At 53.1% G+C, this 19,526-nt stretch overlaps 9 protein-coding genes across 9 annotated transcripts; 5 read left to right on the top strand and 4 right to left on the bottom strand.

Annotated features, from left to right (window-relative positions):
• Positions 1-177: 177 nt before the first annotated feature.
• On the top strand, positions 178-4,023 carry BU26DRAFT_496895 (uncharacterized protein). Its single transcript, XM_033826268.1, has 4 exons — positions 178-398; positions 448-2,247; positions 2,295-3,160; positions 3,208-4,023. Exons 1-4 carry the CDS (start codon positions 203-205, stop codon positions 3,853-3,855), a joined length of 3,510 nt encoding a protein of 1,169 aa, XP_033675983.1. The 5' UTR covers positions 178-202; the 3' UTR covers positions 3,856-4,023.
• BU26DRAFT_185494 (uncharacterized protein) lies at positions 3,925-4,627 on the bottom strand. Its single transcript, XM_033820448.1, has 2 exons — positions 4,556-4,627; positions 3,925-4,344 (listed from the first exon to the last, which is right to left on the bottom strand). The coding sequence occupies exon 2, from the start codon at positions 4,316-4,318 to the stop codon at positions 3,995-3,997; it is 324 nt and encodes a 107-aa protein (XP_033675982.1). The 5' UTR covers positions 4,319-4,344; positions 4,556-4,627; the 3' UTR covers positions 3,925-3,994.
• On the top strand, positions 4,452-7,246 carry BU26DRAFT_469599 (uncharacterized protein; the record flags this gene model as incomplete). Its single annotated transcript, XM_033825320.1, has 1 exon — positions 4,452-7,246. A coding segment is annotated over exon 1 (2,520 nt), but the record flags the coding sequence as incomplete, so codon positions are not given.
• Positions 7,247-7,893: 647 nt separating this feature from the next.
• On the bottom strand, positions 7,894-9,387 carry BU26DRAFT_525518 (uncharacterized protein). Its single transcript, XM_033830522.1, has one exon. It carries the CDS (start codon positions 9,349-9,351, stop codon positions 8,122-8,124), a length of 1,230 nt encoding a protein of 409 aa, XP_033675980.1. The 5' UTR covers positions 9,352-9,387; the 3' UTR covers positions 7,894-8,121.
• Positions 9,388-9,541: 154 nt separating this feature from the next.
• On the top strand, positions 9,542-11,793 carry BU26DRAFT_525517 (nonsense-mediated mRNA decay protein-like protein 3). Its single transcript, XM_033830521.1, has 4 exons — positions 9,542-9,850; positions 9,917-10,499; positions 10,564-10,607; positions 10,660-11,793. The coding sequence occupies exons 1-4, from the start codon at positions 9,716-9,718 to the stop codon at positions 11,428-11,430; spliced, it is 1,533 nt and encodes a 510-aa protein (XP_033675979.1). The 5' UTR covers positions 9,542-9,715; the 3' UTR covers positions 11,431-11,793.
• A 506-nt stretch (positions 11,794-12,299) lies between these two features.
• On the top strand, positions 12,300-13,988 carry BU26DRAFT_511783 (carbohydrate-binding module family 43 protein; the record flags this gene model as incomplete). The annotated part of the gene is made up of 2 exons (XM_033827330.1): positions 12,300-12,442; positions 12,491-13,988. 2 exons carry the CDS (start codon positions 12,300-12,302, stop codon positions 13,986-13,988), a joined length of 1,641 nt encoding a protein of 546 aa, XP_033675978.1.
• A 583-nt stretch (positions 13,989-14,571) lies between these two features.
• BU26DRAFT_525515 (CMGC protein kinase) lies at positions 14,572-16,434 on the bottom strand. Its single transcript, XM_033830520.1, has 5 exons — positions 16,104-16,434; positions 15,735-16,057; positions 15,381-15,682; positions 15,167-15,332; positions 14,572-15,117 (listed from the first exon to the last, which is right to left on the bottom strand). Exons 1-5 carry the CDS (start codon positions 16,346-16,348, stop codon positions 14,927-14,929), a joined length of 1,227 nt encoding a protein of 408 aa, XP_033675977.1. The 5' UTR covers positions 16,349-16,434; the 3' UTR covers positions 14,572-14,926.
• Positions 16,435-17,293: 859 nt separating this feature from the next.
• On the top strand, positions 17,294-17,968 carry BU26DRAFT_525514 (uncharacterized protein). Its single transcript, XM_033830519.1, has one exon. It carries the CDS (start codon positions 17,397-17,399, stop codon positions 17,805-17,807), a length of 411 nt encoding a protein of 136 aa, XP_033675976.1. The 5' UTR covers positions 17,294-17,396; the 3' UTR covers positions 17,808-17,968.
• Positions 17,969-19,167, bottom strand: BU26DRAFT_469584 (phosphotransferase enzyme family protein). Its single transcript, XM_033825319.1, has 3 exons — positions 19,005-19,167; positions 18,407-18,953; positions 17,969-18,348 (listed from the first exon to the last, which is right to left on the bottom strand). Exons 1-3 carry the CDS (start codon positions 19,008-19,010, stop codon positions 17,999-18,001), a joined length of 903 nt encoding a protein of 300 aa, XP_033675975.1. The 5' UTR covers positions 19,011-19,167; the 3' UTR covers positions 17,969-17,998.
• Positions 19,168-19,526: the final 359 nt, after the last annotated feature.

Raw genomic sequence — 19,526 nt, 5'->3', positions numbered from 1 at the left:
TAGAAGGAAATTCTCTATGCGTGCTTTTGACAATTGCAAGATGTTGGGAGACTTGACTTACGGGCCGGCGAAGAGTGAGTGAGCGACGTCGCCGGGGCTTGCCCGTGTTCAGCCTAGCGCGAACTAGGGTTGCCTACACCGAAATTATTCGAACTTTTCGAGTTGCAAAGGCGCGGCATCACCAGCAGGCCATGACTTAGCCATGGGCAAACGAACAATTTTCGAGGCCAATTCGAAGGCCGGGCACGATGAGCGACATACAAAGCGACAAAGAATCAGCCGGTCCCACGACCGAGAGCTGCAGACAGGCGCATCTGCGGAGAACGAAGTCACCTCCGCAAGCCAACTGCGGGACGCTCTTGTCTTCCAGCAAGGCTCTGCCTCTGGACTCCGAAGCGGTAGGCGCCCTACATGGCCCTCCTCACTATGCATAGCTAACTGTCATAGGGCTCCATCTCCTGAAACAATTCCTTGATTCCATCCTGTACTCGACCGAAGAACATGACCTGCCCCGCAAACGCGCCGTCCTCCGCGAATACCTTGACACTCAAAAGGAAAAGGCCAAAGATGCAAAGGATACTGTTCTCCTTCCGCAACTTACACAAGCCTGGGATTTCGCTGCAGAGACCAACTTCGAAGCGCTCCTCACCCAGATCACCGCCATCCTCGCGCTGCTCTTCAAAGTCTTTTCTACCTACGCAGACTTCCATCAATATGGTTCGCTGCTTTGCAAAACGATACTACAACCATCTGTTGCCAGGCGCCTCGTCCGGAGCTTGTCGGCGCAGACGAGCAAGGAACATGTCATCATGCCGGCACTGCGGCTGCTCACCGAGATAACAAAATTCGACGAGGGCGCATTCGCGAGGGCGGTATATACGAGAAGAGATTTTACGCTTGAGCCTAAGACTCTTGCGAGGAACATCGGTACATGGAAGGATTCAACAGGGCAGACGGCGTTGGAGCGCCAGCGGAAACCCAGCCTGCGGACCATTTCAGTTCGATATCTTCTGACCCACCTGAAGTATCAAGATGAGCGCGCGAAGACCGAAATTGTATCCAACAGGGACGTTGTCAGGGCTGTGCTCGATCACTTGACTACCGACCCGCCGTTCCTCATCTCGGAGATTTTTGACGTTTTCAAAAGCCATGTCTTCCTGGATAAGACTATCCCTCGTCACGTCAAGAGTCGCATTCTGAATGGAAGGGCCCTCATCCATATCGCCGGTCTGTACAGGTATGAGCCACCTGAGGGCTCTCTCGCAGAGGGCGAGAAGGCCCCAGATGCACTCGCGCATGAGTTCCTGCGCATGGTTTGTACGTCTCCGGCGTACGGAGTAATGCTGCCCACGCAAGGCTTCTACGCTCATATAGGCGAGGATGATGAGGGCCATGCCCCCATAGAAGACTTCGCGGACCTTGGCGACGACCTAGACCTTGAGATAGCCGAGAGCTTTGGAAAGCCAGGACGCGTACGAAACGTCATCCTAGCCGATTTTCTACAATCGCTCCGGCCGTATGCGCATACTATGCACCAGGAACTTGTGATCGAAATCTTCAAGGCTTGTCCGGAGCTCGTGGCTGACTACTTCCACCGAAAGCAAGACTTCAATTACGACCCGAAGCTCACTTCGACCTGGATCGGCTTTTCCGCCCTTCTCTATCAGACCATAGAGCTGCCCGTGCCTTCTCTTTACGGCACAAGCAAAAAATCGCGCGACTACCCTCCTCCTATCTATCCTATGCTCCATAGCATTCTCCCGCAGCCCTTGACGCAGCAAGTGCTGGTTAAGTGCTTGAATAGCAGTTCCGATCTAATCTCATTCTTTGCTGTCCGCGTTCTGCTAGTCGCGTTCCAAAAGCTACGAGCGGTATTGAGAGAGCTCGACAATGCGTCCCGGCCCGGAACTTCAAAGCTTTGGGCCAACGCGTCGAAGCGCCTGACCGGCGAGTTCAGCCAGCGCTGTCCCCCAATGAGGACTATCGTTGTAGCGTCCAGGCAACCATCATTCCAAAAGCGATTGAAAAGGGAAGCGATAACCCGACTGCTCAGGCTATACTATGAGGTCACCCCTCAGGTTGCGCTTGAAGAGAAGTTCGACGTTTCGGTGCCTCTATGCAATGCCCTTACCGAAGTTGAGAAGTCGACAGAGTCGGCAGAGGATAAAGCGTTCCGCGTCATGGAGCTTGAGCACTGGATACAAATGGCAAGGCATTCTCCTTCGATGCGCTGGTGGCAAAGGAACAGTAAGTGCTTCTCATTAATCACAACATCCCAAAGGCTGACTTTTCAGAATCTCTTCAACATTCTCCTTTCCTCACCCTCATGAAGCTTGTTGCCACTTCAACCGAGAGCGAGCTCTATGCTGGAGTCAAGGCGCTCCTCGTTGCTATCCTGCGCGACCATGAGATGCTCCAGATGAAGACGTCTCCGGACGCTCTAGAAGCCCTCATCGCCAGCTTAGGTGCATCCTGCGGTGCTTCTGCGCCATCTTCTCAGGTGGTGGAGTTCCTTGATGAGTGCTGCGCACGCTTCATTAAGGTACCCATCAAGTACTTTGATGATCTTGATACCCTTTGTGCACAGCATACTCATTCCAAGTCCGATATCGGACTCTTTAGTCCGCTTCTCATGACTATGGTCGAGCAGTGGCCTTTCAAGGGCGGAAAGTCGGAGAAGGGTAATCCAGCGGAGCCTCTAGCCCAATGGCTTGCGAAGCTTCTCTACCTGCTGAAGCTTATTGGGGAAGACGAGTCCGTCCTCGAGCTCGTGCGGGACTCTCTGGTGGAGTCGGCTGATAATGCGTACAAAGACGTACTCAAGGATTCCTTCTTGTGGAAAATGGGCAAAGAGAAGGCAAAGGAGGCGTTGAAGCTAGCTACGGGTGTGGATTTCAGTGGGTCTGAGAGATCCAGTACCTCACCGATTCCGCCTGAGCAACTAGAAGAGCCCAGTAAAACGACTCCCACGATTGACATGGAGTTACCCCCGAAGGAGGACGAAAAGCATGCCGGCCTTAATCGTTGGAGGAAGAAGGACATTGAGGAGAGTATTGAGGATGGAGATATTGGAGAGCTTTTGCTTTGTCTTTGCTCAAAGCATCCTGAGATTCGCCTGCAAGCTGCTAGCAATATCCGCCAGCTTATGGCGACGCTCGACGTACGTCTCTATCCACCACTTTGCGATAGACGCTAACAACATTCTAGAGAGACAAAGGAGATCTCCAACAGCTCTATATTCTTCTCGGCGAAGTTCTAGAGTCCGCTGAAGCTATTACGGACAACGGGCCGTTCCCGTATGTTGGCGGCATTTTTGCTGCTCGCAGCGTCACCATCTTGGCCGACCCCACCCACTTCATGTTCGGCAAGATCAACAAGTTCCTCACGAGCCGCCCTTCATGGGAAGTCAGGAACCTCCCGCGCAGGTTCTCGCGCAGCATCATCAACAGCGAGCCGGACGAAGACGGTGCGTATCATAAGGAAGTGGATTGGTTCCTTGACTACCTGCTCGATTGTCTGCGGACGCCAGAGGATATGGAGATCTTTCGGACGAACAATATCTTTGAGCGGCTGCTAAGTTATTACGCATCCAAGTCAAGCGTCGTTTCGGCGAAGGAGAAGATCGTGAGGCTGCTGCTGAGGGCGGCTGCTGTGGGGGGAAGCACGACGTTGATTACAAGGTGCGGGCTGGTTAGCTGGATACAGATGATGCTGGAGAACAACGATCGTAGGCATCGGGCACTGCGGCAATTGGCATCGAGAGTCTACGAGACTTGCGATCGGGACAAGGTTGGTGCGTGGGGCAGTGGCACTATGGGGGACCTGGTCTCTGGGGTTGTAGATGTGGAGGCATGAGGCTCTGATCTTGATGATATCCGCATGATAAGAGTTCGTTCCGATGCACGTCAGCGGACCCGATGGTAGCAGCTAAACGGCGGCATGATGGCAATGCACCGGGAACGCGTCCGAAAGTGGGAACGTGCTGCATGTATACCTAGGTACAAGCCCAGGGAACCTTGGTTGAGCATAAGCGATGAGGCTGGTGATGTGGCGTGGCGCTGGCTCGCCTGTCGCGGATAATCTTCGGCCAACGTACAGCCTCTTTGGGAAGGCCCGCAGCTGGTCTGCTGCTGGTCTGCTGCTTTGCATCAGCCCGACGACCAAACACAACCACCCAAACAACAGCTATTCGCATCATCCACAGCGCTACACAAAGCCCCCGCGATCCCATTGCTCGAATATTCAGCCTCCCACCTTCTGCAGCGTTTCCATCCCCTGGCCGCATGAGAACGACCCGCGACACTTCTCCGCTTCTCATCGCCGTCGCCCGCAGGGGTGCTCCAGGTACGCTACTCCAGACTACACCACCCCTCCTCCAATTTCACCTCACCTCGTTCGCACACCTTTCCCCCGCCGTTGCGCTGACACGCGACCAGGCGCTCTATTTCTCGTGACAACAACCGCACCTCACTTTATTCACACCGCACATCCATCGCTACATCGTTGTAATTCACGTACGAGCTGTAGAAAGAGCATTGTTTAACTACCCACGCATTGGACGCTTTGCGACACAGGCTTGCCTTCAGGGCAGCCTCTCCGACGACCGTCGGCAACCCGCGAGCGAACACGCAGCTTACGCTACAACACAAACCGCACCTGATCTTACGCTCCCACCTCCAGCCCCTCCAGAGCCTACCCCGGGGCTACTCCACCCAGCGACGAAAGGATGGCTGGTATAAAATACTCAGTAGAACAGCTAGAGCGCTTGAGGGAGTCGCCGCTTGTCAAGAAGCCGGACGGATTGCCCTCGATCGAACAATGGATGGACGTTCCGAACGATCAGAACAACAACAACGCCGGCAACGCTGGCAACCGTCGGCCGCGGGCCAATCTGCGGGACAATGATGCAGCTGCGACCGGCGCTGACCGTCCGTTGCTCAACCCAATGGGCCAGTTTGGCAGACGCCAGAGCACGCGTAAGTCTGGTCCCGACGGACGGCATGGTTTGGTCTCAGCTATTAACGCATTGTTCATAGACCCGGAAGAGACTGTTCTCGGCCCTCCGAAGAATTTCTTCGCGTCTGCGGCTCGGCCGAAGTCTGGTCAGTTGAAAGAGGCTACTGGGATCATTTCGATAGACGGTGATTATCCTGGCGACCGTCTCCCTCGTGGAGAACGGGGTGAGCGATGGACTCGTGACCGCGACGGGGCACGAGAGAAGGGCTATACGAACGGACGACGTGCTCAGCGCGAAGACGGAGAGGGATGGACAAATGTCAAGGGCCGCAAGAGCCTGGGCCAGGAAGACTTTGATAGAGGATTCGGCCGCAACGGCGACAAGAAGGAGGGAGATTTGGACAATGCCGATGCCCCTACGCGTCGGACTGCGGCTGCTCGATGGGGCCGTCGCGAGGAAAATGCTAAAGAAGGAGAGAGCAATAGATTCAGCGGAACCGGTCAAGGTGGATGGCGTGATAGAGAGCGAAACCGGGAGCGTGATAGAGACCGAGAGTGGACTAGAGGCGGCAAGGAAGAAGATCCGGAATGGATGGACACGCCTGTCGCCAAGAAAGAGACCAAGGCTCACACCCAGGAAGACTTCCAGCGATGGAAAGAACAGATGAAGGCCAAGGACGCCCCGGTAGAAGAGAAGGAGGAACTAAAGACAGAACAGGGCCCATCCGAAGGGGCTCTGCCGACTGCAATATCCACCAATCCACCTCTGAAGCCGATGCTTACCCCATCCGCCGTCGAACCACATCTGGGGAGTCTGTTTGGCAATTGGGGCAAAGACAAGGCTGCAGAACCGACACCTGCAGAAGTCCTACCTGCCAAGGCGAAGACGGATAAGAAGTCCAGGTTCATGACCATGTTTGCTAAGCCAGACGAGCCAGTAGCATCCTTTCAACCGCCTCTGGCAACGCCGGTGTCACCTGGGCCCCCCACCGAGATCAACGCGGACAAGGAAGGTTTCCAACGCATTCTTCAAATGCTCGGCGGAGCCAATCTGGGTGCAACTCAAGCTGCTCCACCCGGCATCCCTACGCCGACGAATGGAACGCGACAAGGCGGTATACCCCTCGATTTCCAGCATCAGTCTCCTCCCTCGGAGCCGCAAGAGAGCCGGGCACCAGCGGCATCACTCCGCCAGCCGGCATCAAGGACTCTCGAGCAGCAGAGTCTACTTGAGAATATCCTTGCCCCGAGACCGACTGCTCCGGAGGGCCGGCCTTCGCAGCAGCCGCGGTTCACCAACATGTCGCCAGATAACGCACTCTTTGACCAGTTCGGACTTCCGCGCCCTGACTCGAATCGCCCTGGCGATGACTTCCCTCTACAACAACCACCCTCGAGAAACAACAACGCGCAGGATGCCAATCTGGCCGCAATCTTGAATAGCCGTGCTAGAGAGGAGGCAAATAGGGATCGCGACGCCAAGCAGCGCGAGCGTGACTTCCTGCTTACTCTGATGCAGCAGCCACGGGCAACGCCACCGCAGCTGGTCAATCAGAATCTCCCACGGCACGGCCCTGATACCCAGAATCTGCCGTTCTTTGATCAGCCTGGTCCGCGGCCTCAGGGACAGCCGAAGGGTCGTGGTGGTCCACCACCAGGCTTTATGGATGATCAACGCATGTTCGCCGAAAGTGAGATGATGCGCCGCGAAGCCGAGCGTCGTGAGCAGCATCTCCGCGAGCAGCTAAATATGCAGCAGCAACAACAACAACAGGAGGCTATGCGGAATAAGAACCGTGGTATGCCTATGGGCTTCCCTGGACACGACGATCCGGCATTAGCAAGTCTCCAGCGTCGTAACACGGCCGGCGAGATCCCGCGTCAGATGACCAACATGGGCATTCCGTCTCAACCGCCCCCAGACCTTCCGTACATGGGCGGTCGCCAACCAGGAATGCTGCCCACTCCTCAGGAGCGTCCTAACATTGCGCCCCCGCCAGGCTTTGGTGGACCGATGCGTCAGCCTCCAGGAGGCCCTGGCCCACAGCAGCAAATGGGACCCGGACCGAGCTTTTCAGCGGGTAACACGCCGATGGGCCATCCACCGGGCTTTCCTCCACCACGCGCTGGAATGTTTCCAGGCCCGGGTGGTAACGGCATGCAGGGCCCGCCGCAAGGATACTTTCCACCACCAGGATATGGACCGCCAATGGGTATGCGTGGTGAAGATCCAAGGATGATGTTCGAGCAGCAATTTGGTGGGCCAAACCCGCGACAGCAGGGCAGACCACCGAACATGTATTGAACACTTGCCCTCGCGGGATGCCGGGCGGATGGGGACGAAGTGGCTTCGACGACGAAGCTGTGATAGGCAACGCTGCTAAGAGGTTGAAGCAACACATGTGTATTCGGATTCGGCCGCTGTTTCGTCAGAGTCTTGGCTTTCAGCGCGGAGTCAGGGATTCTGTATTCTCTGGGCTGCGGGTCTATCTCTCGTGGGCGAGCATCATACCATTGGCGGCGCATGCGTGTGTATTCTGTCTGGGCGGAGCGACGGACGACACACGGGTTATGGGTCTTTTGGCGGGCTCTGTGGTTCGACTACCCTCATCTATATTGGGGATATCAGATACCTGCATGTATATGGGCGGAGTGGGCAAGGGCAGTGAAGATGGACGACACCTGTTCTCGTCCTACCTGGTCTTTAATGGACATGGTGTACCTCGACGAGCTGGACCTGAAGGCTTTGTCCGAGATAGCGTGTCTATGAATGGAGTGTTGGAGTAAGAGAATATGCTGTGCTGTGCTGTGGTCGTTGTGTGAAAGTGAAAGTGACATGAGAAATGGGAATTCATACATGTGAAGCTGTGATGGCTTTTAGAGACGGGCCGTAAGGAGCGGCCATTCGCCATGTTGTCTACACAATAATGCAGAGGTATTTTTATCTATGCTATGCTATGCTATGCTGAGCTTGTTCCATAAGATGGAGGGTAAGAGAAACGATGCGAAGATTTCTCTAACGCTCCGCTTTGCCTCTAGTCGTATACGCGCGTACATATAACACCGCACCTTGTTCAGGATCTCAATATCCTACTACAAAACAAAATTATGGGATGGATTTTTACATATTCGTACAGTAATGGGAGCATGCTTGCTGACTTTTGGTCAGGGTCGCAAGCCTATGGTATGCAGGCGCCTTATTTGATCGAAGGGCGGCCTGGAGGGCGAGGCTGGCGGGAAGACGTCGCCGGTTGTTGGGCGTGGCTTGGTGAATTGATGGGTTGGCGAGGGGGCGGTTCGTGGAGCTGGTGGTGGTGTATCTGCTCGTTGAGTGACTTGCTGCGCGGCATGTTCTGCGTCTCTTCCGGCTTGTATCTGCACCTGTGCCTCGTCTTCATTAGCGTCCTCTTCTAACTGTTTCAATGCTTCCTCCGCATTCCTGTCTTTCCGTTCATGTGTCCGCAGTATGCCGCCCCACAGCGCCTCCAAGTCAATCTCCGCCCGCTTCTCCTCGGTGAACATCTGCACCACGACATTAACCCCGGGCTTGACTTCCCTGAACCCCACAAACTCCTTCACATTATCCCCCGGCATCTCGCTATCCTCCGGATGCGCCTCAATCTTCCCCACCGTACAACAGATCCACCCCGTGCGAATCCCATCATCGAGATTCCCCTGTATTTCCGTCGCGCCCCCAACATTCGCCAGCATCTTCATCCGCTTCGCCTTCCTCCGCAGCTTGATCTTCAGCTCGTTCCTGCCCAGCAAGCCCGCCGCGTTGGCGCGCAGCTTGTGCTCGCGCCGCAGATAGCGGCAGAAGCGGTCGGCGGAGACGTGGAGATGTTTTTCGGAGCGCGCGGTTGCGAGGACCATGATCAGCTTGGGCCCGAGGGCGGGCGGGGGGTCCAGGTTGCGCAGGTCGAAGAGCGTGAGGTCGTCGAGGCCGGCGGTGGTGGAAATGTAGTCTAGGAGAGTGGGTAAGAGGGGAGGCGGGTTTGGCGGGAGGTCTGGTATTAAGGCGGGCTGTTGGGGTGTGGGCGTCGGCCGGTTTTGTAGGTACCATGGCAGAGGAGCGGATTGGGATGGCTCGGGGGGTGTGGGTGTTGGTTGTTGTTGCGTGGGTTCGACAGGTGTGCTGTCGGGTTTTGGAGAGGTTGTAGACGTGCCGTCATTCTTATCCAAGAAGGCGAACTCCGGGTCTTCGGTCGCGGGGTTATGCTTGTCTGCTCTCCGATCCGTAGCCGCCGTGAATGACCGCTGAGGAGATGCGAAAGATGTGGTCCAGGAGGCGTGCGTCGTCAAGCCGTTGACTGGTATTGCTGGGGAAGAGCGCGCAATTGCAGCTCTACACGCTTTACAGGCTATGCCTGGTGAGACGACTCGTGTAAATGACATAGCAGCGCAATAGGTGCGGAGGAAATGGGACGACATGGAGTCTGTGGTTTCGAGAAACTTTCTGTCGGCGACTGTTACGCAAAACGCCGATAGGGCTGGGCACGTGGCGATAAGAAAACGATAAGGCAAGCGGGCTGGAAGTGCAGGGAAATTTGGCGGGGCGAATTTCAAAGCATTAGTTTGCCGCCAACCACAACCCTTCGACTCACTTCGGGGCTCTAAAACGCAACAACCGCCCTCTTTGTACTCCATATACTCTTTCTACGATACCGGGGGCTCGGGTTTTAGGAGCTCGTCTATCTCTTCCCTCACACCGACCCTGCCATCCCAACACCCAAACTCTCTTCGATACCCGTTTCCCACAATGGAGGTCGACGCGCCACTCCAGTTTACACCCGCGCCTAAGAATGCCGCAACCGTTCTTTGCGCCGACTGTGGCGCAGCTATAGATGGAACTCAGTCTGCGGGTGCATTTTGCTACGATTGCTTGAAGCTCAAGGTACGCCACGAAGCATAGAGACCTTCGTTCTGGGTTTGAAGATTATGCTGACTTGCCCCTCCGTAGACCGACGTTACTTCAGGAATCCAACGCGAAGCTACTCTCCATCAATGCCGAGACTGCGACCGCTGGCTGAACCCCCCTATGTCCTGGGTCGTAGCCCAGCCTGAATCAAGAGAGCTGCTCGCGCTTTGCCTCCGAAAACTACGAGGCTTGAACAAGCTACGCATCATAGACGCGAGTTTTATCTGGACAGAACCGCATTCGAGGCGCATCCGCGTAAAGATCACGGTCCAGCAGGAAATCGGTGACGGTGCCATCCTTCAGCAGTCTTTCGAGGTAGAATACGTGCAGAACTATCAGCAGTGTCCGGATTGCGCGAAGAGCTACACACACAATACTTGGCGGGCTTGCGTCCAGGTCCGGCAGAAGGTGCCGCATAAGAGGACGTTCTTGTATCTGGAGCAATTGATCCTGAGGCATTCGGCGCATAAGGATACGATTAACATCAAGGAATGCCACGATGGCATCGATTTCTTCTTCGCCCAGCGGAACCACGCTGAGGGATTTGTGGATTTTCTCAAGGCCGTGGTGCCTGTCAACGTCAAGAAGTCGCAAGAACTCATCTCAATGGACATCCATACTAGCAGTACGTTTGATCTTTCGTCCCTTTAACCCTCGAAGCAAGGGCACATACTAACTGGTGCTCCTAGCCAAGTCCTACAAGTTCTCCTACTCTGCGGAATTAGTTCCTATCGTAAGTCGCCCGTTCATGACCGGATATAAGCTTCGTGCTAATGCATATGCAGTGCAAAGACGATCTCGTAGTGCTTCCGCTTCCCCTTGCACGGAAAATTGGCAACATCACGCCAATGACGCTTTGCTACCGTATTGGCACGTCCCTGAACCTCATGGACCCCACTACGCTTCAGACGGCAGATGTAGACACCGCTCTCTACTGGCGGACCCCGTTTCGGCCTCTTGCGGACGTACAGGACATGGTAGAGTTCATTGTTCTGGATATTGAACCCCTGGGCGCGCAGAAGGGCCGGTTTTTCTTAGCCGAAGCAACGGTTGCCCGAGCAAGCGACATGGGCTCCAATGACAGCACCTTCTACACGCGCACACATCTAGGCGGGATCCTGCATGTCGGCGACTCTGTCATGGGATACCACCTCTCGGGCACGAATTTCAACAACGATCTCTATGACAAGCTAGAAGAGTCCAAAATGGGGTCCATGATCCCGGATGTCGTGCTGGTGAAGAAGCACTACAACCGGTCCAAGAAGTCCAAGAACAAGCGCAACTGGCGTCTCAAGCGCATGGCCAAGGAAGAGGGCGAGATGCTGCCCAGGAAACAAGATCAAGAGCGTATGGAGCGCGATTTCGAGTTGTTCCTCAGGGATGTGGAGGAGGACGCCGAGCTGCGGGCCGGCATGGCGCTGTACAAGGCGCAGCAACAGCAGCAGATGGCCGATGCTATGGACACGGAAGAGAGCGAATTCGCAGAGGATGAGGGCCTTGCGATTCCGATGGAGCAGTTGCTCGACGAGCTGGAGGATATGACGATGGAGGGGTAGACCTGTTGGTTTGCTTCCTCACTATCTCGTTACTAGCATTGGCATGACTGCATTTACGTCGGCGTTGGTGGAGGAACGGCATCCTCACATTTTGCGGATATGTACAGCGATGGCTTAGACATCGTGTGGGGACTGTTTCACAGTGAGCAAAAGTTTATAAACAATTTTCCCCAGCTTTGCCGCTGATGGAAATATATAGTGTGTTTATGGCGATGTTTCATCGATTGAATGATCTAAAACCGCCCAATGGGGCGACCTTGACTAAAAGTGGTCAGGCCATCAAACCTGTTTTAGGCAGTCTGGAGGAGTGGAAACCTGGGAATACGAGGCGGGTGAAGACCCGAGTTGGAGGCAAAGACAAACAACATCCGCTCATTCCTCGAACTAGAGATGCATTCCTCTGTGCAAACAAAGAAGAAAGGTAGAATATGATTTGATGATGTGACCACGAAGGGCTCAGGCCGGTTGCCGTGGCGTTTCGAGGGCGGCGTGCTTTGTTTATATGTGAAGTCCAGTCAAGCAAATAATAGGCGCGTTTCGTTTTGGTTAGCGGCGTCGCTATCGACAATCGGTTCCCCACTTGCGCCAAGCGAGCACCAACCAGCTGCCCCGCCTCGCCGCTAGCGCTGTCAGTGTCGGACGTCATCCCCAGCTCCGGCCCGACATAGCCACACTGCAGGTACTAGACTAAGCTTCGTCGCCAGCGACACGCGTACTTTATTGCTACCCATCCTGCGACAAGCTGCCGGAAGGCCCGGATTGTATATCTACAGCCTCCAAGCACCCAAGCTTCCCATTCTCCCGCCAAGCAGTCTCCAGGAAGCTTCGGTTCCTATTCTTTCACTCAGGTCATTCGTTACAGCGCTATCATGAAGATATCAGGCGGGTGGCAGGCAGTTTCCTGCGCTGCGGCATTGCTGCTATCAGGCGCTGCAGCCGCAAGCTACGACACCATTCCGGACATTGAGGTCTACGGCCAGCACTTCTTCTACACCAACAATGGCTCTCAATTGTAAGTCTGCGCTTATCGCCCGTCACCCCACTCTCGCTAACAGCCCAGCCTCCTCCGCGGCGTAGCTTACCAGCAGAACTACTCGCCGAATGGCACAGCGGACACGAACACAACGTACGCCGATCCTCTCGCTGACAGCGACGGCTGCAAGCGCGATATACCGCTTCTCCAGGAGATCCAGACCAACGTCCTCCGCGTGTACGCCATTGACCCCTCGAAGAACCACGATGACTGCATGGAGCAACTGGCCGCCGCCGGCATCTACGTTATTGCCGATCTCGGGGAGCCGAGCGTCTCCATCCAGTCCGACGATCCGAGCTGGGACGTGACTTTGTATCAACGGTACACCAGTGTGATAGATGCTCTGTCAAAGTACAAGAACGTCATTGGATTCTTCGCGGGCAACGAGAATGTCAGCTCGGGCAATCAGACTGCTGCTGCGGCCTTTGTCAAGGCTGCGGTCCGCGACTGCAAGGGCTACATTGCAGCCCAAAATTACCGTAATACGCTCGGTGTAGGCTATGCGACCGCCGACGTACCCACACGCAATGACCTCGCCGCCTACTTTGCCTGCGAACCCGGAAATAGCGGCAACTCAACTGCAATTGACTTCTGGGGCTACAATGTCTACTCTTGGTGTGGCGACAGCAACTACCAGGAATCTTCCTACGGCGAGCGCGTTGACTTCTTCTCCAGCTACCCCGTGCCCGTCTTCTTCGCAGAATATGGATGCATCAAGTTTGACGGTCAGGCCACCGAACGCCCCTTCACCGAGGTTCAAGTCCTCTATGGCAACATGACTGAAGTCTTCTCCGGAGGCATAGTCTACGAATGGTTCATGAGCGAGAACGAGTACGGTCTCGTTCAGCTCCAAGACAACGGAGCCAGTGCTTCGCCTTACCCTGACTTTACCTCTCTACGCGACCAGCTGGCCTCTGTCACCCCGTCACTCACCGCGAAGAGCAACTACAACCCGACCAACACCGCTCCCGCTTGCCCCTCCGACTCCACCTGGGAAGCAGTAGCAAGCCCGCTGCCACCCCCAGTGAATCCCCAGCTCTGCACTTGCATGGCCGCCAGCCTGCAGTGCAACATCGAGTCGACCGACGAAGAGAAGTATGGCGACGTCTTCAACTACATCTGCGGAGCCGACGACAGCTTCTGCGATGGCATCGCGCACAATGCCACTACGGGCGACTACGGTGGTGTCGGTGGCTGCGATCCCAAGGAGCAACTGGCGTGGGTCGCTAATCAGTACTACCTCGGAAACAACAGGCAGGCCAGCGCCTGCGATTTCAGCGGCTTGGCTACCACGCAGTCGGCCACCACGTCGTCCGGCTGCCAGTCACTCCTTGAAGCGCTCGGTACGGCGGGTACGGGCACGGTGGCGAGCCCGACCGGTAGGGGAACGGCTGGAGCCTCGTCTTCATCGAAGGGCGCCGCAGGTAGTATCAATGCGCCCGGATTTGTCGACTATGGAGGCAAGCTTTTGATGGGATACGCGACTCTTGCTGTCATCTCGATGACCGGCATGCTTGCGCTATGAGCGGGGACATCGAAGACGTGCAAAAACGTATTATGAGCATGTGCGGTGGGTTGTTGATTTAGTTCCTTATCAGTCACCGACCCGCTTGGGTGATGCTGACTCACAGCGAGCATGGTGTCTTGGAATTGGAGGTATTTTTGATCAGGGGTAATTGGTAATAGCATCCATTTCCTTGAAGGCGGTGTTGGTGTTGGTGTTGGCGCTGGCCGGTTTGGTGGATGCTGAGGCATTGCAGACTGCAGACTCCAGTGTACCTGGAGGAAAAGGGGTTTATAACTTCATTGTGGTATATAGGGAATTAAATGGTCCTTCTTTCCTCGTGCGTCTCGAGTGTGCGGCTGGGATTAGGAAAGCTTGCCTCGGTCTGTCTCTTGTTGCTTTTCTCCGTTGGGGAATGCTGGAATTATGGCCCTTAGTGATTTTTCGAACATGGCGAGGCTGTCTTCATCATTACTTAGCTAGGTATTGAACCCAATTTTGGAGAGGAAAGGGGAATCTGAGGAAGAAGGCGGCGGCGGCAGTTACTCTAGTTGCAAGGGGGAAGTTTTGTTAAGCCATTAATCACATGGATTCTCTTCTTTGGCACAGAGTTATGGTGTGCATGCGTGCAGGTCGCCACCGAGATAAATCGCACGGCTCTACAAATACTTGAGAACCATGATGCCCCCACCACCTCTGTCCTACCGCCTTTATTCCCATGCGTGCTGCTATAGATAACCATCCATCTTCGTCGCGCTATAAACGTGAAATCGCCGTAACCGAGCACATGGTACTTCGAAGTGCGCACATTGCATTGTCTTGGTGCTGCGAACAATACATGCCCATATATGAAGTGACTCGCCCTTCGGCTTAACAAGAGCACGTCCGCATGACTGAGCATACGAGACCACAAGGTCAAGATCCGAGGGCACGAAGCAAGCTCAGTTCGAGTGCCGAGGCTACATCGTAGCAGCTCCATTCAACCAGGGGTCTTGTAGTAGCTGTTTCGCCGTCTGTCGACGTCCGGGCTCCCATTGCAACATTTTGCGCATAAACCGGAGGAAGGCCTCCTTGTTACTACCGTCGAGGTTCTCCTCAGACTCCTCGAGGCTAGTAGCACTTGGAAGGGGTATTTCACCACGCCATTGACCTGCAGGATTAAGCTCGAGACATTCAGGGTCAGGACCGATAGGGCTTACCATCCTCGGTGAAGAACTCGGCAGTCCTCTTTCCACGCTTCAAAAGTTCTAAAGGCGGCGGTCCCATCAGAGCAATCATCTCGGCGATGTGCGCACGAGTCATATACCGTTTCTCTTTCGGATCCCTTCCGTAGAACATGTGTTTCCCCTCAAACAGGTCCCAAATCTAATGGTCGCGTCAGTTCATGTCGTGGTAATCTCTGGTTCGACGTACAAGAACTCCGATGTTCCAAATATCAATGCTGTAGCTCCATGGGATCTGCAAACAGACCTCGGGAGACCTATACACGTCCGGTTGTACATCTTCGTTATGCGCGACGTCCCCCGATACAGCTGAGCTAAAATCGCTAAGAACAGGCTCTCCGATGCTTTTAGGCAACTCGAAGCTCCGAGAAGCATAGATAGTATACCCGTTAACTTCTTTACGAGGCGAGGGGTGGTCTTGTTCGGCTTTGATGAATGCGGTAATAATCGAGTGGTCTTCAATCTCCAGAAGAACGTTACCAGCGCTGATATCTGCAATATGATGAGTTTATATTCGCGCATTGTTAGTAAAGAGGAGACTCGCCTGTATGAATTAAATGCGCTTCCGAATGGAGATAATCAACGGCTTGAAGCAAGCGATAAACGAATGCTTTTAGTAAGTCTTCTGTAAACCTGTGACTCGCATTCCGCCGGAGTAGGTCTCGCGCGCTTTCCCACATGGGCTCATGTACGAGGCATTGGTGCTCGCCTTGGGGGTCATGTAGAGTAAAAGTATCCAGCGCATCGCGGACATGGCGGCGTCCTGGATGGTTCGATTTAATGCTCTGTAGATGCTGATAGATGCCGACCTCTTGACGGTTCTGCCCATCGTTTGTGAATATCTTCAGCGCAACCGCACGAGGCCCACTGGATATGTAAGTATTTTGTCGTTAATACCACGACCGCAACTCACTATAGGTCATTAGCCAGCCAGACAGTCGAACCAAGGCCATATCCTAATTTCCCAACGACTTGGTACTTCGTGCTTAGTATTTCACCGATTCGTACGGGATAATATCGGCCCGTCGAGGCGTCGTGTATTTCCTCCTCAAGTTTCCGTGAGGCGGGTATCGTCTCGAAATTGGCATCGTGAAAGTGCAGGGGCTGCACAGGGGCCTTTTTCAACCAGCGCCGCGCTAATCCAACGACTGAAGCCATTGGACGCGATGATGGGGGGCGTGGCATAACAATGGGAGTTCAAGGAATCGATTATAGGTGAGATAGAGTTATATGTACAAAATAACGGTTTGGTTGGTGGGGGGGGAAAAGCGAATCCGGCGCGGAGCGAGCTATTCTTGGCAGGATGCTGACAAACCCAAGCACAGCCTGACCACTTCCGGGCGCTGAACCACTGGCCCTTCTGTCTTGATAGATAAATGGACCTAAAATGCGTGGGAATCGAGTGGGGTTTAAACGTTTGTCGAAGTCGCTCCCCGAACCAAGCCGGTAAAAGCAGCCTCAGGCCTTATGTTTCCATGGTTTCAGTTACCTTCATCTCCAATTTTATCACACTCTTCATAGCCGCCGTCCTGTGCCGGTCCTATTTATTCTTGATAGGCCTACGATAGCTGTTGGGTAACGTTTCCTTTCTCAGTATTGTCCTTCTGCTGCAAGGGCCATCTAGTACCGATCTTAGACCTGGAGGACGGGGATCACCTACGTGAGAGAGCCCACAGCTTGTGCCGCGCGCTATCTTGTCTTAGCCTTTCAGAAACGAACCCCAGGACGTCTCATCACACTATTTTGTTTTACGAAGGTTTCTTCATTTCTTTAAATTTCTCCTCAACGCTTTGAAGGATTCTCTTCAAAATTTCAAGAACTCTCCTTTATAACTTGAAGAAAACTCCTTCAAAATTAGAAAAAAAAAATATAAAAAAATTAAGGTTTGAAGTTGATTTTTCGGGCGGGGGGGAAAAAAAGTCTAGTACGGCACAGTCGATGACACTTGAGAATCCTCAGCCAATACAACAACCTCAAAATACAATTTTGTAATTGCACGGCGGCTCGATCAGCGCTTCTGTCTCAGTGCCGAAACTCTCTGTTCCTGAATTTGACTATAAAGATGGCGAAAGTATGTCTAGTCTGAATTCATATCAGCCAGAACATCTTTACATCGCTTCAACTACATTCATACTTGCTTATCCATCTTTGCTTGCAATTACAATCGCATCATTTCTTTCTCGTCGTTTTCGTCTTATACTCAATCATGGCATCCACGGAGACTGTATGGTACAATGTGTACATAGTCTACTTTACGCAACCCAGCGGTCCAGCTCACGAAGGGATTGCGTTGGTTCCAGCACAGCTCGAAGGTCAAGCGGCGGGTCGATTCTACCATGTCAAAGGCACCGTTGGTATAGGAATGGACTACGAGTGTCGCCCCGGTTACAATTTTGGTCGCAGCCGATCGTTCAAGGACAAAGTTTATCAATTCCAACTGCCGAAGTCTTACCTCTCAAACTTCGAACATATCGCAAGCACTCGACCTCCTCCATACGATCCCCGTGCGCTCACCGAGAGAGAGCCAGATCCTCCAGTCAGGGACTGCGCCGCTTGGGTGGCTGAGGTACTCGCAGAAGTCCGTGCTCTTCTGCGGAGCGGTGGCTTGGCTGCCTAAGCCTACCTGGATCGCCGAGTGGAAGTCCTCTTAGCACGTCGTATCTCGCTCTTTTTCGAGGCTTGTACTTGAGTGCATCAATCTCGGGGACTAGTTTTGGACACAAAATCATTTCACTTTATGAATGCATGAGGATTTCCAATTGCATTTACGCTCGGCCTCTCCGCCGTTGGTGGCAGCTTCATTATTAGCTACCATAATACACTCATCAACTTTGCATGCATCAACTGCTCACAATAATAAGGTGTGAGAACGCCTAGTAAATGTGATGCCCAGTCATTGGTGAACACTTCGAGATAAAATGCTTTGACGAACTCCCAATGATCTGGGTACCACCCTGCCATCTCCCAGTCAATGATTGCTGTCACACGACCATTCTTGACGATAATATTATCGGGTCTAAGGTCCCCATGGGTGAAGACGATGCCATGCTTGTGTGCATCAACCATGCCACGGATGTAGGGACCAATCTGGCCTTTTGATTTAGCGACAAAGGTGTCGACAATCGTAGCATTGAAGTCTCTTTCACTTTTAAACGGACCTAGAGACCTAGTTAGAGACATTGCTATTAACTCTCTGATATGTGTATTAAGACTGACCTCGAGAAGTTGTAGACCATTCTAATATAACATCAGTAACTGGTCCCTCATGCACAGATCCGATGTAATCGGCCGCCGGAAGAGAGCGAAGCTCTGTCATGTGCTTCTTCAGGTCTGTCGAGATCATTTGCTTCTCAGCAGAGGTGTATTTTTCCCATGACTTTCCTAGGTCTTCGCCTTCGATGAACTCCATGAAGATATATGTATCGTAGACACTCCCGAAGTCGTCGACGTCTCGGTCTAGAGGCCCGTATGCATATGCTGCAAACAGTCTCGGGATGGGTATCGATGTTCTCTCAGCCACATACAGCATGTTCTTGGCTTCGATGAGAGACGCATGGGTGCCGTATTTCACTAACATCGATGGCGACATTTTCGCGAGTTGTGTGCCCGCTCCCGTAGCCAATGTCTCCGGATTTGATGCCCTAAATTGTTCGGGGCTGATGATTTCTTGCCCCGGGGCTAGATATAGCACATTGATCTGTGGACTGGAAGGCATTGAACTGTACAGTTCGGGCATTGCGGCTGCTTGAAGTGCAGCGATAGGCTGGTACCATGCGTGAGTAATTGAATACTTCTTTCTAGAGAAATCACTTACTGTCATCTTATCTTTGAACGATTAGCTTCTTATAGCTTAGCGTTAGAACGAGTCCGCTATCCTTCAGTTTGCTTAATGCGGCGCCGTAGATAATGTCAATCCATAGCTGAGAATTTGTTAAGAAAGAGAGAGCCTGAGCAAAGTAACGTTTTGTGGGGAATGCGTAGTTCAGAAAAAGACAAAGAGATGCGCTGCGCTAGGTGCGGGGTAAAACTCGCGGCACGCTTAAACTTTTTACCGTGTGACGTAGCTTACTTATATAAGTAAGCGAACCAACCACACAAGCGAGCCGACTACCTTTTTCTTAGCAAGAAAATTAACGAAAATTAACCTATTTTTCTTAAATAACTAAGTAGAACCTTAATATTTTTCTATAAAAATTTATATATATATTCTTTATAGTATATTATACCTTATAGTAAAGTTATACTAAATTATATTACGTAATTAAAAAGCTATACGTATTTAGGTAACTTTTAAGAAAAATCTAGTTTACTTCTAGTTAGTACTATTATATCTTTA

Source organism: Trematosphaeria pertusa (genome assembly GCF_010094035.1).
Source record: "Trematosphaeria pertusa strain CBS 122368 unplaced genomic scaffold BU26scaffold_26, whole genome shotgun sequence".
NCBI lineage: Eukaryota > Fungi > Ascomycota > Dothideomycetes > Pleosporales > Trematosphaeriaceae > Trematosphaeria > Trematosphaeria pertusa.
Note: the sequence above shows the minus strand (reverse complement) of the source record. Positions and strands in the feature narration are given on the sequence as shown.

Coding starts and splice junctions, on each gene's coding strand:
- BU26DRAFT_496895 (XM_033826268.1), top strand. CDS start 203: ATGGGCAAACGAACAATTTTCGAGGCCAATTCGAAGGCCGGGCACGAT. Junction 2,248..2,294: donor GCGCTGGTGGCAAAGGAACA/GTAAGTGCTTCT, acceptor CTGACTTTTCAG/AATCTCTTCAACATTCTCCT. Junction 3,161..3,207: donor AGCTTATGGCGACGCTCGAC/GTACGTCTCTAT, acceptor ACAACATTCTAG/AGAGACAAAGGAGATCTCCA.
- BU26DRAFT_185494 (XM_033820448.1), bottom strand. CDS start 4,318: ATGAGAAGCGGAGAAGTGTCGCGGGTCGTTCTCATGCGGCCAGGGGAT.
- BU26DRAFT_525518 (XM_033830522.1), bottom strand. CDS start 9,351: ATGTCATTTACACGAGTCGTCTCACCAGGCATAGCCTGTAAAGCGTGT.
- BU26DRAFT_525517 (XM_033830521.1), top strand. CDS start 9,716: ATGGAGGTCGACGCGCCACTCCAGTTTACACCCGCGCCTAAGAATGCC. Junction 9,851..9,916: donor ACGATTGCTTGAAGCTCAAG/GTACGCCACGAA, acceptor GCCCCTCCGTAG/ACCGACGTTACTTCAGGAAT. Junction 10,500..10,563: donor AATGGACATCCATACTAGCA/GTACGTTTGATC, acceptor TGGTGCTCCTAG/CCAAGTCCTACAAGTTCTCC.
- BU26DRAFT_525515 (XM_033830520.1), bottom strand. CDS start 16,348: ATGGCTTCAGTCGTTGGATTAGCGCGGCGCTGGTTGAAAAAGGCCCCT. Junction 16,058..16,103: donor TGGCTGGCTAATGACCTATA/GTGAGTTGCGGT, acceptor TTACATATCCAG/TGGGCCTCGTGCGGTTGCGC. Junction 15,333..15,380: donor TTTGGAACATCGGAGTTCTT/GTACGTCGAACC, acceptor CGCGACCATTAG/ATTTGGGACCTGTTTGAGGG.
- BU26DRAFT_525514 (XM_033830519.1), top strand. CDS start 17,397: ATGGCATCCACGGAGACTGTATGGTACAATGTGTACATAGTCTACTTT.
- BU26DRAFT_469584 (XM_033825319.1), bottom strand. Junction 18,349..18,406: donor ATGGTCTACAACTTCTCGAG/GTCAGTCTTAAT, acceptor CTAGGTCTCTAG/GTCCGTTTAAAAGTGAAAGA.